At 43.6% G+C, this 16,536-nt stretch overlaps 1 protein-coding gene across 9 annotated transcripts in view; it reads left to right on the top strand.

Moving 5' to 3' along the window:
• Gro (TLE family member transcriptional corepressor groucho) overlaps positions 1 to 15,314 on the top strand; it is a 94,278-nt gene extending 78,964 nt beyond the window's left edge. For 4 of the 9 annotated variants that reach the window (XM_076375543.1, XM_076375544.1, XM_076375545.1 and 1 more), the window contains exons 10-16: positions 8,099 to 8,152; positions 9,163 to 9,351; positions 10,338 to 10,556; positions 11,660 to 11,727; positions 12,333 to 12,608; positions 13,662 to 14,265; positions 14,902 to 15,038. In XM_076375543.1, the coding sequence (XP_076231658.1) occupies positions 8,099 to 8,152; positions 9,163 to 9,351; positions 10,338 to 10,556; positions 11,660 to 11,727; positions 12,333 to 12,608; positions 13,662 to 14,265; positions 14,902 to 15,009 (1,518 nt within the window). In that variant the 3' untranslated portion in view covers positions 15,010 to 15,038. Of the gene's footprint in view, positions 1 to 8,098; positions 8,153 to 9,162; positions 9,352 to 10,337; positions 10,557 to 11,659; positions 11,728 to 12,332; positions 12,609 to 13,661; positions 14,266 to 14,901; positions 15,098 to 15,175 lie in introns of those variants that run through there. The other 5 variants (XR_013001594.1, XR_013001593.1, XM_076375546.1 and 2 more) reach the window with 5 other exon arrangements.
• The last annotated feature ends 1,222 nt before the right edge of the window (positions 15,315 to 16,536 follow it).

The raw sequence follows: 16,536 nt of genomic DNA on the forward strand, positions 1-16,536 counted from the left end.
TTATTCCACCAACATATAATAGTATAAGTTTGTATGGAAACAACTCTGCTATCTGAAATGTCTATCTTCCATTCTAAAATGATTCACAAACCCATTAACCAAAGCCGTCAGTGTCACCCCCTATAAACACCTCACCTCCCCACCACAGCCCAGTTCCAGACCCGCCAACTTATCTCCAACCCAAAAATTCCACGCTCAATCGCAAATCCCCTACCCAAATCTATCCCCAAGACATCCCTCTGAAAAGGTTCCCACAAAAACAGGCATTCCCATCGGGTCCCTCAATCTCCAGACGTCTTCCTCTTCCGGTGGCTAATCGCCACATGCCCTGCGCTCATCAAGACCAATCTTATTCTCCCTCGGTCGCATCGGTACCACGGTCCGACCGCTTAACTTCGCCCAAGTCGTCGGACAGCAAGGGGAGTCGCGACCAGAAAGGGGAAGAAAAAGAAGGAAACGAGAGTGGAAGAATGGTCGGGTGGAAAACCTTCGATTCTTCTTTTGCGCTGGTGCGTTTGTTTACAGTGGACCCGAAAGGAGAAGAGGTTACGAGGAAGAGTCAGTGCAGGGGGAGGAAGGGGTCGGTGGGCGTGGGGGTGGAGAGCGCCAGGGAAAAATACGCGGAACATTGTATACGTAAGTGCTGAGGGGTTGAAGGAGCGGAGGGGCGCGGGGGGACAGGCGAAAGAGACAGCGACGCGGAAGGGGTGGGCGCGGGGAGGGCTGGCGGAAAAGGGAGATTGGGGAGGAAGGAAAAAAAGGATTCGAGGATTCTCGAGACGAAGAGTCGAGTGGTTGGGTGGTCGAATAATAGAGCTGCCCTTAATACCGTCATCCCCGCTATGCTGGGTTAAACGAGGGAAGAAGCCGACGGAGAAAGCGGCTCGGACTGCGGGGGCCCTCGGCGAAGGCGGCGAAGAGGGAGGGGGAAAGAAAAAGGGACGAGAGGTAGCGAAGCAGGAGGGTCGAACAGAGACAGAGTGACGGGGCGAGCGTTGGTGGAGGGCGAAGAAACGGGAAGAGAATAGTCGGCGGTGGTTCCGTGCCACAAGGGGCGGATTGGGGGAAGGAGAACAGAGAATAGAAGGGATGATAACATTTGTATCATATTTAACGCTAGAACGAGCAGGTTAAGGGGTGAAAGACACCCCCCGCCTCCTTCTTCCTCCTCTTCTCGCCGTTCCTCTTCCTTCTTCCCTTTCGCATCCCCCCTCCCCGCTCTCGATCCTTCTTCCTTCTCCTCCTACCTTCGACCACCTCCTCCTTCCATCCTTGAGCGCCCTCCACCAGCCAAGTAATACCACTGAAATCAATACCACCACACTGGCTCCTATTTACACAGGCTCATCGTCCCGTACACAAATTTATTGCGTGTCCCCAGCAGCTCGGAGCGCCACTCTGCTCCTGTCGGAAATGGATCGCGACGGAATCACCGTTTCGAGCTGAAATGTAACGCGGCCGATTTGGCCCGGGCCGACGCCAGGCGTCGTTGCCTCCCGTTTAGCCCGTTCTCGTTGATTCTGATTGGGTGAACCCTCCGCTGACATTGTGGTAATACGACTTCTTTTCTGAACGACGCCTCGGCCTCGTCTTGTCTACTCCCAGGAGGACTCCACTCGAGACACAGTCGCAAATCCGACCTGGGATCGCGTAAACTTTATTGCTGGCCGTTGAATGTTAGCAGGTTTTTGCTGTCATTTGGTTCTTCACTGGTCAGGTGCTTGATAAGGAGTTTATGACGAGTTTTGCGTGGAATGACTTACGAGGGGATAAACTGACTGGTTATCTCTCGATTGAATAGATGGTTTGTTGGGAACTTGGAGTGTTGTGAAGAGCAGAGTTTTTCTGAGAGAACACTGTGTACATACATTTTATTGTTGGAGAGTACTCGAGCTTGATGCATAATTGTATTTACTGTTGGTCGCAAAAGTGTATGACTGGTTAACCCATTCGTGGAACAGTTATTTCGTAGATACTGTGAATAATGATAATGATATGGTAACAATACCTAAGTAATCTTCTGCTAAGTAGTTTCATAATTTTCTACCAAGTAATTTGGGGACAGGTTCGGAGAAGTAGGATCATAGAAAAAGCTACAAATTAGTATTGGATATTAATATTCAGATACCTATTAATTTTACAATTTCTTAAAAGAGGATTAAAAACTCCTGACTCTGACTCATAAACCTGCTCTTCGACTTCAGTCATGCACAGTGACCCTATCTAGCTTATTATCTAAAGATAGAAGTACATATTATTCAGCACTTATACCAGCAGCAACTAACATAACCAAATACTTCGACAAACACTTATAGTTAATTTACTTCCACCTTTCATCAAATTTAATTTAGCCAAATATTCCAGTGCCTGCCGTCTCTGTGTTTAGAAACGTCCCCGAAACATATCGTTCCTCCATAATCTCCGTGGTTTCTCGCCCAGGTTTCCACCATTAGTTACCCAGCCAGCAATCATTGTTCAGAACTGGACGCTTCCCTGTTTTGCATAGCTGAAGGACCAAGGTCCCCCCAGGGGGAGCGTATTCATTCTGTTTCATTTTAAAGGCTGCTCGCGTCCATTGTCCTTCCGGAATCCTGAGAAAAAAGGGGTCCGACTTGGCAGCGGGCTGACGGAAATTTCTTTCATGAATATGCGACGGCAGGCCTGCGAAAGTTTCTGTTAAGAGCCGCCGTGAATTAGGTTCCGTTCGGGGGCACGCCGCCGCCGAGATTTTGGCACGCTGCGCTTCGACCTTCGTCCATTTCGTCGCAAATCGCGTTAGTTACGGCTAATTTTTCTCCGACCGCAACTTGCTACCGCTCCGCCCGTGATCGCAACTCGCATGACCACAAGTCGCACTAATTTCCCTACGAGTGCAACCAACTCCGTCGCAAGTCCCGCCAATTTGCCCGCGCCACCGACTACGGAAACTAATTTGCAAGCCGCAAATTTTCCTGTAAGCAAGTCGCGCCAATTTCGCCCTGACCATCACGCGAATGATCCCCCCATCGTGATTGTGTTAAGGAAGTTCGGCTGATTCTTTCGCGTTTGGAAATCGGAAGGGGGGACTTTTTGGACCGAGGCGTGGACTTAGCTGTGAGATCGCGAAGTTTTTGGGGTTTGGAAGCGAATCGAGGTAGGAAGTAGCGTGAGTTAATTTTGATATAGTTGCAGTCCTGTGATTCGCGATAATGCGTGGATCTGATCGTTTTTGTTGAATTTCTGACAAGATACTGTAGGTACCTATTGTGTTCCGCTCAAGAGGTGATCCTCAGGATGGCGCAGAGGCAAGAGGGAGGGGTCTCTCGATCTACATCGTGTGTGAGGCTGCCGTGGCGAATTATATACCACAGCCGAAAGTATATGTGAGACTGGGCGTGTCCCCTTCCACTCTGACTAATTAAACTTGCATATCCATCGGAGATCATCTCTTGAGCGAAGCATAGTACATATTTTTGAGGAAAGTAAAACGAGAACTTTTATCTTCTCAGTTATTTAATTATTGCATTATGTAATATACCTTAGCCACAATTTATTCAGAAATCCACCTTTTAAAGTTTTTAAATTGGGAAGATAGGGACCTACTCCACGCAGCAAAATAAAAGTTTTCAATTTATGACCTATTACAACTTCTGGGGGAGGTGCCATTTTATGTCAGTAGGAGGTATACCTTTTTATTAGTGCACGACACATTTGTTATCGATAGTACAGCAAATACTTAAAAATTGTTTTCTATTCAAATATCGAACTCCAGAATCCCCCACCTATATCTCTCTTTTCATGCAAAATGTTTAAAAGCCCCTCGCATGCACTGCAGTATCGGCTACTTGAGGGTCTTTTTCTCGACGGTGTTCCTAAATCATTCTTGACCAGGGACGCACACAGGTGGTTCTCCACGTCGGTAAACGGTGCACATACACGGAACACCTTCGGCACGAACACCGTATATAAGGTCTAGTAGACGCATAATGGATGGATGGGCGTTGTACACGATATTACGTCATTAGAAGGGCAATACTATCGCGTGGCCCGCTTTGAGCTCGTTGCAGGCGGCTCGTAAGACCTGGGATAGCGCAAAGAACGCGCCAACAGCGACTCAACGATAATTAGGATATAAACCACGAAACGTCCTTAAATTATTAATCGTTCCTCCACACCTAATCCATCTTCTTTCACGGATGTATCCTCGGCAAGAAGATAACGTTTTAACACATTTTGTGTTATGTCAGTCATGCGGGATGATGCGGGCAATATGTGAAATTTAAATGGCTTTGAAAGTAGTGGGTGGCATAAAAAATTGGGTTGTTTAAAATTAAGCTGGGTTAGGGAACTTGTTATTTTTTATTTGAAGGTGTTGGAGAGCTTAACAGTTTTTTTAGTATGGATACATAAATTAAAAATGAAAGATATGGATAAAAAGGTTTTAAACGTATTTTCGAAAAGTTAAGAAATTAAACATATGCAGAGCAAGCTAAGGATAGTGTTAAGCAATTAATCATGAAGAAATACTAATATTCGTAACAAAATTATATTAAAGAATTATATCTACAATTTATTAGTCCCTTCTAAATGTTTTTAAGTGCTCTGGTGGAGAATGTGTGAAAGTGTTTAATAAGAAGGACGCCTATCGTAAAATCTTACTTTCAATCCTATTGGTAACGTTGTTGACAGTGGCGATAACGATAAGAAATAATGAAGAAAAGCTGAAGTAATTTAGATAATACAGTTCAGTCATTCGCATGCACGAGCGGCATTTGGCAACGATAAAATCGGGACGTCTCGTTGGCAGTGTTAAAGAAGAATGATACGAGCCTTGTGGGTGTTTTAAATTCTTTCAAAATGTGCCTCGTTTACCTACGCTCGCGTGCGCAGCTTCGTCGAGGAGAGTTTCCGTGAAAATTAAATGCCCCTCGATGCATAATTCTTCCTCCTTTTCAGTTCTTATTTATAGTTAAGCGCGCCCGTATCACGCCAAGAATGTTAATGCGATGATAAATTTGTTGTACACGAAGTTTACGACCAAGCTACACCGTGTCTGTAGTTTTTTTAATTGCAAATTGTCGTGCAACTCTAACGAACCCGTAGTGAGTTGTTGGCGAAGAGTTATATCATCCCAAATTTGTCCATTTATGAACTGTGGTCCAACTGAAAATTTTGATAGCTTCTAAAATTATTTGTACGATATTTGTAAATTTTTTTTACTGTATACTCACTCCATTAACTACAAAAAATATCAAATATTATTGCATTCGCACACAAAAACCGAGGACATACTTTTGACTTCATTTCCAGCGAATTCAATATGGCGGCAATTACTTTTACCATATGCCCTCACTTCGCCACTTCATCTAATCTAATAGAAACAACAACCATTTCTCCAGACTTGAAAAACTAATATTTTGAATCGATAGAAGTGAACAAATACCAATAATACCAAGAAACGTATTATTGAGCTCTCATTCGGAGTTAAAGAATAAAATATTCTCCAAGTTCCCATAGTTCCATACACAAAAATGGAAATTCTGCTACCGAACAAAAGTTCTTCCCCACTTGGTGGCATCAGTTTATGAAATATCGTCGCATAGTCGATATTAGTCGTCTCGTATTTATACACGGAAAGGCGAAAGCGAAGTTTTGAGCGGTTTCGGTGTGTTCGCTCTGCCGATACTTGCAACGTTCCGCGCATATAACTTACCAGCGACGGTGTGCCCTGCATCGAGCTCGTTACACGCTACGTAGCGAGGGGCTGGTCGCAGCCAGGAACGAGCTGCTTGTAGAAACTGAGCGATAACTGGTAAATAAACGATGAAAGATACGTGAATTACAAATTGCACTTTCCTAGCCAGGCCGCGTTATTTACCATTCCACAGTGTTCGGCGTTGTTTATCGTCTTACGTGGAACAACGTTCATACGCGTATCCTAGTTGTATAGTAATCGCTGTTCCACGCTACAAGGCTTTCCACCAGCGGACTGTTACATGCAAAATATATTCTAAACGACCTCCCCTGCATTTAAAATATACATTCGCCCGGGTCACAGATTTTCAAATTAAGTTTTACAAGAGACTTTGCGCAATACCTTCTTTTAAAAATAAATTCAAAATCTGGAGCTTACGATTTAAGCTTCAGAGGATTAAACCCGTTCGTCTTGTTTAAGTGTTTTAAGCGCTCCCAGGTATTTTAAATGCCCTTGGTATTCAAGACACTCGAGTTTGGGCCCTCGGAGGCGTTCCGATACTTCGCTACAAATGACCTAGATATCCCTGCTACTTCCCCAGGTACTTTGGCTACCTCAAATTCTTCAGGCACTCTAGATACCTCAGATACTTAGAGTAGCTTAAAACCAAGGATCACGTTAGCGCGTTTAACTAACAAACTGAAACTCGAACAGAATCATTACACTGTCCATAAGCATCTGGACGCTTGATGGAGCGTAATTAAAACTTCATTTCTCTACCTTAAAGGGAGACTCCTTAAATGGATTGTAATTAATGAATGAATATGAGAAAGACTAATACTGGTTTAGAATCATACAAGCAAATGGGAGATTAGCAAAATTATGTAGTGTCCACCACAATCAGCTATTTCTTATTAGACCAAAAAATTGTGAAATAAAATGCGAGAGAAGTCCAATTCTTACACTGTTCTAAACTATCCGAAAAGTCTGAAATATTCTGGAATACTTATCAAAGCCTTGACTCGATTACACAATCTACACTTTCTTAGTAAGAATATAAATTTTGAGGAAACTTCAAAGAATACATACTTTCCCTCATGCCACCAATGGCTCAGATCACCTACACAAAGTAAAACAATAAAAGAAGCTATTCGATCTTCCAACAAAAAAAGTGGCACATACACTCCTCTGAGTGAAAAAGAAATTTCCTCTACACCTACAACGTAATCCATACCACCGACCAGTAACTGGACCGAAGACCGTTCCAAGGGAAAGCTATTACGATAAAAGCAAACGGTATAAGGATAGGGAAACAATGATGTAGCCGCAAGGACGACCATAGAGAATCCCTGGATCGACAAACGAGCGAATTTTACACGCCGCGAGCCGCAGGGTAGTGCAATCTCGATTGCGAGAACAGCCGTGGAACGCGAGAGCAGCAAAACGCATTTACAATCTCTCGCCCCCTCGCGAGGTTCGCGCGGCTTACAACGCCGCAGAACGCGAGCTGGCTCTCGCTCCTCTCTGGATCTGGCGTGGCTGCGCTCGTCGAACGACCGGCCATTAAGTTGCCGGCGCAATCAGGAACGTTTCGAGAGAGCGACGCGCGAGTGTCAAGATTAATAATATGTCTCTGAAGATGCATCTGCTAGTCAGACGCGGCTGGAATATAGGTCGAGCCTCCTCTTCTACTCGCTCGTCGGTTTCGACGGAAATGTATACATATATCGCGCGACGATCGTTAAAATGCGTCCTGATAGTAGGAATTACGAGTACGGAGGGTGTTAAGGGGTTACGCTGTGGATGAAACATGGCGCAGTTTTTGGAATTTCTTGGGGGATGCAGTTTTACTAATAAGGAGCGTTAGTCGACGTGAATTTTTTTAGCTTAACGAAAGTTGGCATAGATACAGGGTATCGGAAAATATTAGATATGTATTTTACTATGGCTGCTGATATTCATGCTTAGGGGGTGAAAGCTGTTCTTTAAATGAAGAATGAGAAAATATGGTATATTTTGACTTTGCGTGTTTCTTTACGAGGAATAATTACCTTGTACATGCTGAAAAAAGTGTTTGGTGAAGTCATGAGTGATATAAATTAAAGTCGAACCACTTTTTAGTAAAAATTCTCGTGAACTATACAATCTATTCCGTATTATTCCCAATTCAAAAATGATAATTACAATTGAAATACCTACTTAATTATAAAATGAAGTAGTTTCATACTTCAGTGCATGTATTTCGTCTATTACGCCTCGGTAAACGTTGTCATTTGCCTCTGCATAAAGTTTTTCAGAAACTACCCTTTTTTTCAACCCCTAAGCTTGGAATAATCTCTTAATATCGCATTAGGCGTCAGCGCTCCTTCCCTCATTTCCCATCTTTGTTTTTGTGTATTATAGGGTCGTGTAATTTTCTTTCAGGAGAGCGACGGGGAAAAGAGCGATCAGGACTTGGTGGTGGATGTCGCGAACGAGGTCAGTTCATCCTTCAGACTCAATTCGATATTTTTAGCACCCCGAATTCATTAAGCGCCGTGCACCAGCAAATTGTCGATAAAAATCGAGGAGCTTCTCCTCGCCATTTGAAACTTGTTAAATGCGAATCTTTTCCTGAAGATTCAGATTACTTTCAACATGTTTATTAAAATAACTATTTCCCTGTCTCGAAAGAGTTTTAAATATACAATCTTTGAAGTACGTGTATATGTAGTTGTCTAATAATAAACGGTGGAGTAGAATAGAGTAAAATAATTGTGGATGTGGGTAGTCGTTTTAATTTAATAGGTAGTATTTAACAGTATTTAATACGTAGATTTGCAAACTAACCAAAAATTTGTAATTCCTTGTTTTTCAATCAGGTAGATAATTCGGAGTTCCAACTTTCAAATTTCGCGCCTAGCCTGCAATAACTCAAGTAGTCGCTGTTGTGCGCTAAAAAGGGCCCTAAAAACAGCGTGGAGTTTTAATTATATTTTCCACATTTTAAGATAACCTGCAGTATTTATATACCTATAAAAAAATAGTCTTTTCATCTTGAATCTAAGACAGCAATCTGTTCGCAATCTATCAATTAAATTAGAATCCTATCATTTTTATTCTACAAATTTCAAACGTCTAAAATATAAGGTCTAAGGTCCAAAGTTTAAAGTCCAAAGTCCCAAGTGTAAAACCTAAAATCTAAGGTCTAAGGTCTAAAGTCTGTAGTCTAAAATCTCAAAATCAAGGTCTTAAAGTCCAAAGTCCAAAGTCCAAAGTCCAGAGTCCAGAATCCAGAGTCCAGAGTCTTAAATCTAAAATCTAAGGTCTGAAGTCTAAAGTTTGTAGTCTGAAAGTCTGTAGTCTAAAAGTCTGTAGTCTAAAAGTCTGTAGTCTAAAAGTCTGTAGTCTAAAGTCTAAAGTCTCAAAATCACTCTATAACACTTCGTACAGCAACGATGGGACGTGTAAAGTATCTCAACGAAATTTTCTCTTGTTTTCCACGAAAGGAGGCGTCATCACCGCACGCGAACGGCGAACACTCGGATCCACGCGAGAACGGTACCCTGGAGAAGCTGAGCGCTCCAGGACACGCGGGACCGACTTCCGGTGCTGGCTCGGCTTCCGTAAAAGACAGGCCGCCCTCGCGGAGCGGAAGCTCGTCTGCTCGTAGCACACCGTCTCTGAAAAGTAAAGATGTAAGATCTCGCGGATAGCAAGCTTGTTCGGCGACTAATCGATCCGGTTCTCTTCTTTCTCTTTCTCTCTCTGTCTCTCCCTTTCTCTGCCTTTCTTCGACCTCTGTCAAGCGAAGTCAAACTAATTCCATTCTTCTACACGGCGGAATGGCTAAAGGGGAGGGCATTCAATGTTCCTCTGGTTTTCGAAGGCAGAGACCATTATGCTTGAGGCTTTCTTTGGTATTACCCGTTTAGTCAAATATTATTGGAAAATTTGTATTTATTTGGAAACTGTAAAAGGATAATCGATGTACATTGGTTATTGAGAATTGTCGCGATATTTTTTATGTACATCGAACAAATACTACAAAATAAATTCGAGAATACTTTCAAATTATTCCCAGAGCTACAAATTGGCAGTGTATATCTATTAACTGAGTATTTTTACTCTAGTGGAAATATCAATACCAGTACTTAATCTTTTCACTGACCACTAGAGTATCCAGAAACCATACAAAAAATACGTTATTTTTTCTTTGACGAAAATAAATTCTATTTCTAATAGGAACACCAGAAGAAAGCATGTTCTAGGTATCTCTCTTAAACACAGAAATCGCTGTCTGCTTTGCCTGCACATCGTACGGATGAAACAGCGAAGGGGTTAAAAAACCCCTAAGCCTGCCCTGTCTTCGAGAACAACAGAGTCACTCGTGCCCCCTTTTAGCGCGCCAACGCGGCACAGTGGAAAAATATCTGACACGCGCGGAGTCGCGGATAAGTCAATTTGCACGGGAAAATCGTCCGCTGGGAACCGTTTCCCGAACTGTCCCTGTGCCCTTTCCTCCGCCGAACCGCTGAACCGGAATCACGCGGCTCACGATCGCGTTTCTAGGCGAGGATCGATACGTCTCGTTGCTTTCGTGTAAACTCGACCGTGAAATTTACAATTCCTTTCTCTGATTGCGCCCGATAATAAACCGGCGGCGTCGAACGAACCTCCCCAGATCGACAAGCCGGGTACACCTGTGGCGGCGGCGAAGGGGTCGCGCAGCTGTACGCCAACTATGGGCGGAATCCCTGGGCCCTTGGCATCGCGAGTCTATCATCCGCCATCGTCGCAGCAAACGCCACCGCAGGGCTATCAGGGTTTGCCGTCCCGCGGCAATGAGCCGCCACAATCGTCTTCGCCGTACAGCAACTTGCCATACGCCAGGACTTCGATGGTACTTCCGCTCTCTGGTCACTTTTGCCGCGGCGGGAATCGACGCCCATCCCCTGGGCTGCGTTTCGCCCGTTTCAGGGGGAACGTTTGGAAATTAGTTCGCTAAATACGGGGCGATCAGTTTCTCTGGAAATCCTCTGAGTGTTGGCAGCATTTATTGTAAATGCTGTCAGCGTTGTAAGTGCTGACAATACTTATTAGAGGGTTTCCAATTAAACTGATCACCCTGTAGGTGTGCATATACAGCTGTATAGGGTGCTCCAAAATTTGAGGGTGTAACTTCAGAGGTGAATTTAGGACACTGAAGTAAAAGAAGAAGATTCGTGTGTAATGTTGGTCATCCTATAAGTGATGCCTTTAGAAATCATTTAAGTATAGGCGCATACGACTGACAATCTTGTTGACTTGACTAGAGGCTGATTGCAGACTGAACAATCCTTCTTCTTCTGTCTGATAGATAAAAAGACAATCGATGTATAAAATTTTGTTAAGATTGTAATCGGTTTCTAGTTAGACCGACGAAATTATCGGTCAGTATCCTAGGCTAATTTGTAAAAAAGTCAATGCATGCTGTTATTTCTAATCACAGCTCTGTCATATAGGGTATTACATTCTACCATATATCCTATCGAATATTTTGTTGGCTCTTCTTCGAAGGACACTTAACTTTTTAAATTAAACTACAAAACACAAAGCAGCATTACTTCTGGGATGATCTTATGGGATGACCTTATAGTTAGGTATGTTCGATAAAAGGTTTTTCTTCTTATTTTTGTATACTAAGTTCACCTCTGATGTTATACCTGCTTACACGTTCTGGAACACCCTGTATATTATGGTAGAATGGGTACAGTTACCGTGAATGTTACCAGAATCGATGGGTTAATGGTGTCTCGTTCGGCAGAGTGCAATTTTAGTTGAAGATTTTGTTAGTAGGAGTACTGGGTGTAATAGAAAATGAGACGGAGGATGGTGTATTGAATTTGTTAGAAAGGGATATTCTTCGCGATTCGTTTATATGTTTCGAAAGCAAGTTTGTTCTTCGTTGAACTTGTGTTGCGAAGATTCTGGATAAATATTGATGCACTGCGTTGGATTTTGCAGCTTGGTTTCGATGGTCACGTGAGGATACCTCCGACCAACGGCATGAGCAATGTTCCTGGTGGTAAAACGTACGTAGTTATTCGTAATATAGTTTTCTGTAATTTTAGAGTAATTGCACGTAAAACTTAAGAGAGAAGCTATGTTCTTGAGGTTTTCACAGTTTAACACTCGAGCAAATTACTTAAAATAGTAAAAACAGAAATGATGAAAAATGAAATTGTGCTGGAGCCTTTATTTCCAAGTTACTAATTATAAAACCTCTGCGAAATATGTCCGACCTGGATCTAGTCCAAAGACTAGTCTAAGGGTCAAATCAAGAACTCCCATTTATGAATTTTACCACTCACAGTTTTTCAGGTTCCTATAAATTCTACATACCTACTTCAAACCAAACTAATTATTAATTCTTCAGAAACATCATTTTCCCCTCACTTATCAGCCTCAGAAATCGCAGAAATGAGACAGTAAAACCCAGTCTAACGATTCGTCTCCACCCACAAACTAAACCAGGTCAATTTAGAAGTGTTCCCTCCAACGGACATCAATTAAAAAAAAAAGGCGCCCCGTTGTCTCTTTGTACATTGGTTACCGTTAGCGCGCGATGCTTTTAAGTAATCGAAGGCGGTTGCGTGGCGCAACGACAAAGCCATTAACGTTTTACATTTCACCGCAGCGCAATCTCGTTCCATGCGAACGGCGAGGGTGAAATGCAGCCCGTGGCATTCCCCACGGACGCTCTGATAGGACCGGGAATTCCACGTCACGCGCGTCAGATTAATACCTTGACTCACGGCGAAGTTGTGTGCGCTGTTACCATCTCGAATCCGACCAAGTACGTCTACACCGGCGGCAAGGGGTGCGTGAAAGTCTGGGACATCGGCCACGAAGGCGGTGGCAGTATCAAGCCTGTATCGCAGCTGGACTGCCTGCAACGCAACAATTATATTAGGTCAGTTAAGGGTGGCCGCGCCCCTCCCCCTTTCTCTCGAGAATAATAATGCAAAAGCAAAATAATGCAACGTCTCGCGACGTTGTTCTGCGAATTGCGTCGACTTTAGTGCAAGCGTCGCGTTAAACGTTTTATTAAATTTGCAGCGAGTTTATGGCGCGAGAGGGGGTAATTTAGAAGACAGTAGACTGCGAAAATTTCGCTCTCGTCTGCTCTCGTGTTGTTGGCGTTTTGGGACACTGCTTTCCTACTTTTAATGCTGTACTAGGCGTGAAAGAGTCACTTTTAGGAGCCTCGTTGATAAATCTGTATTTCTGAAGAAAACAAAATTTTGTACTGAAGCTCATAAAAGATAAAACTCTTTTATAGCGTTCTCTGTGGTAAAAAATTTAATACTCTACCTCGATTACCGACACTCGAGAAAGATAATTCAGTTTCACTAGTCGAGGGAGCGTTTTCGTAGTCAGTTGCTCGCAGGGTCAAGTTTAGGTGCATGCAAATGCACTTCACAAGCCTCAGAATGCAGTGAGGAAACTATCACATCATAGTACAGTATTACTCGAACCGACCTGAGTCTGTATATTTAATACCAATGACTATATAGACCAAATTTGAAGCCATGATTCACTTAACTCTAAGGTGAACGTCCAAATACCTGAATACAAATTCTAGTAAATAGTAAATACTAAGCAACTTGAAGCTTAAATACCAATGTATCTGATAAAAAACGAAGATTAGTATATTTAGCTACTGGGGCGTAATTCAAGTGCATAAAAAACGTACATAAAAATACCTAAAAAATTGTCCCCTTACTGAGACATTCGACATCTTAATCATCCACGTATTAAAACCTTACCCAGATATATAAAATATAATTACTAGACTGCGAATGTTTTAGAACTAGAGCCTTCACAGGTATCCTCCAAGCAGGACCAATTTTTAGAACCCTCACTCGACTTGATCGGTGCCTGAACCATTCACCTGAAAGGTTCAGCTACCCATCCACCCTCATCCCTCACACAATAACAAAAGTCTACGTTTAACTAACTCCAGGTCGGTGAAGCTCCTACCAGACTGCAGGACCCTAATAGTCGGTGGCGAGGCGAGGCAGCTGATCATCTGGGACCTGGCCAGCCCAACGCCGCGGATCAAAGCGGAGCTGACGTCCTCCGCGCCAGCCTGCTACGCGCTGGCCATCTCGCCGGACTCGAAAGTCTGCTTCAGCTGTTGCAGCGACGGTAACATCGCCGTGTGGGATCTGCACAACGAGGCCTTGATTCGACAGTTCCAAGGCCACACGGACGGCGCATCCTGCATCGACATTTCCGCGGACGGGACGAAACTGTGGACAGGAGGGCTCGACAACACCGTGCGCTCTTGGGACCTGAGGGAGGGTAGACAGTTGCAGCAGCACGACTTGAACTCGCAGATATTCTCCTTGGGGTATTGTCCCACTGGAGAGTGGCTCGCGGTGGGCATGGAGAACTCGAAGGTCGAAGTCCTCCATGCCTCCAAATCCGACAAGTATTGCCTACTGGTGCACGAGTCCTGCGTCCTCTCGCTGAGATTCGCGTCTTGCGGCAAGTGGTTCGTCTCTACTGGCAAGGACAATCTCTTGAACGCCTGGCGCACGCCGTATGGCGCCTCGATATTCCAGGTAGCGTCTGGATTTGGTTTGATTTTGTCAATTAGATAGTAAACACGTCTGACTATTTCGTGATATTGATACTTTGGAGACTGGTAGCCCACGTATTGGGTCAGGGGCAGGTCTCGTCATTAGTCCGAACATACATCATTTATGGTATCGATTTCTGGGGTTCATGATGCATCTTGCAACGTGTGTAGACTAGCATATCAAAGTTGTAACGCGATTGGATGCAACTTGCTTCTAAGAATCAGAGTATCCTCTTCAAGCTTTAGAGTCGAAGTCCTGAAGAATCCCTCATATATAAAATCAACTAAAACTGATACAATTTTCCCTAAAACGTAATGATCTACAGTATGCCTCACAATTTGCTTTAACATGTACTGTTGGGAGCTCAGAAGTTGTCAGTGAGACGGCACAAGGGCAAGAGGAGTTCTAAGTTGTAGTAATAGATGTGGCCAATTCGGCCAATAAGGGAAATGTGTGTGTGTGCCATCTCTATGTATTTTTCTGCGGTGCCAATCAGATCCACTGACAACTTCTGAGCCCCCAACAGTATAGAGAGACTCTTGTACAACATTGTATAGAGAGACATGTGTAGACCCAGATCCTACCACATCACACCTAACGCCAATCTTTCTGTTACAGTCAAAAGAGTCCTCGTCGGTGCTAAGCTGCGACATCTCCGCCGACGACAAGTACATCGTGACCGGATCCGGTGACAAAAAAGCCACGGTATACGAAGTGATCTACTAGACACACGGTGAAAGACGTTCGCGTTTCCCTTCCCCTCACCTCCGAGAAACCCGAACACCTTAACCGTTCTCCGCGGGAGATCTTACAAGTGAGACTTTTAGCAGCCTTAGGAACCTAGAGACTGTTACGCTGTGTATATATTACGTACAAGTCTATAACTATACAGTAGGAAGTCGCGTTTAAGGGAAAGCAGAAGCAGGAAGACGAAGGAGACAAGGTGAGAAGAGTGGAGGAAGAGGAAGAGAAAGAGACGAGAGCCCAATGTGTGTGCCAGAGAATCCTGTAATGTATATTAGAGTTGCGTGTGCGTGGCCCGATGTGATTACGTAGAACACTTTTCTTTGTCGCGTGTATACTACGAGGAACGTGTCAACGTGGGACATTACCGAGCGACATTGCATGCGCGTCGAGTGACCGGGAAAGCCTTCGCGAAAGAAACAAACGTGATGCTAGATACGGTTTTATTCGTGATAAGTACCTAATTGTAGAGTCCAACACACGCCTGGAGACAGCGATAATCGGATAGTCGAGCGACTAACACGCGCTGGAAGGCCCCTCTGCAAAATTCTTATTGCCCTCGGTGCGAAAGAAAATTTTCCTTCGAAACTTTTACAATTTTTGCAATCACTGTCCCTTTAGCGTGTCTGCCGACGATACTAATAGCCTGCCCGCTACTTTGAACCCTTTTGAGACGGTGATTGTCTCTATAATCACCCTCCCCACTTGCCCCCTTTGAAACGTGCAGCTATAGTCGAAGGGCAGCTATAGTCTTCAGTGATCCACAATGTAATGCCTAACAATGCCCATAGTACACTACTTGACATCGATAAAGAAGAGGTGAACGAAGAGCAAAATATACATCGAGTCAGTTCGAACGTTGCGAAAGGGTTCAATCGTTCTAAATGTTCATGCACCGATTTGTCGGTACAAGGGAAGATTCACGAGGAATTTATTTGAAAGTGTTAAATGGCGATCGTTCTGCTGTAAACGGGAGATATCTTCGCTGTGGACGCAGCAGTGTTCGTGTATTTGTCTAAACGCAACTGGCCATGACCATTAATTTTAAATATATCGATTAAAAGTAATTGCCTTTTGTGTGTTGAAGCAGGCGTCGCGTCTGATTGGATAATTATGTGAATTATTTTCAGGGAGCGCGCGAGATCTTGGGGTAAGTAAGTTATTTTCTATCTATTCGTGGCATTTATGAAACGAGCCAAATAACGTCGTTAAACGATTTGTAGACGTAAGGAATGTGGCGAGCTTCCCCCACTTTTGTGAGCTTCTTAGTCACGTGTTGCGCAGTGAACCTGCGCAGTCTCAGAACAAATATTCGTCGTCGTAAACGAACATAATTCTTAAGGTACCGTGGTACCTATATAGAACTTGTTGGCTTCTACTAATTTTGCATTTGACTTTAATATGAAAATTATATTACGGAATATATAAATAGATTCGATAGTAAAATACATGTTGAATTTGCTCGAATATTATAGTCTGTTTTCGTTTCCATCACGCAACACGTGACTA

This window comes from Calliopsis andreniformis, chromosome 3 (assembly GCF_051401765.1).
Source record: "Calliopsis andreniformis isolate RMS-2024a chromosome 3, iyCalAndr_principal, whole genome shotgun sequence".
In the NCBI taxonomy this organism is placed as follows: domain Eukaryota; kingdom Metazoa; phylum Arthropoda; class Insecta; order Hymenoptera; family Andrenidae; genus Calliopsis; species Calliopsis andreniformis.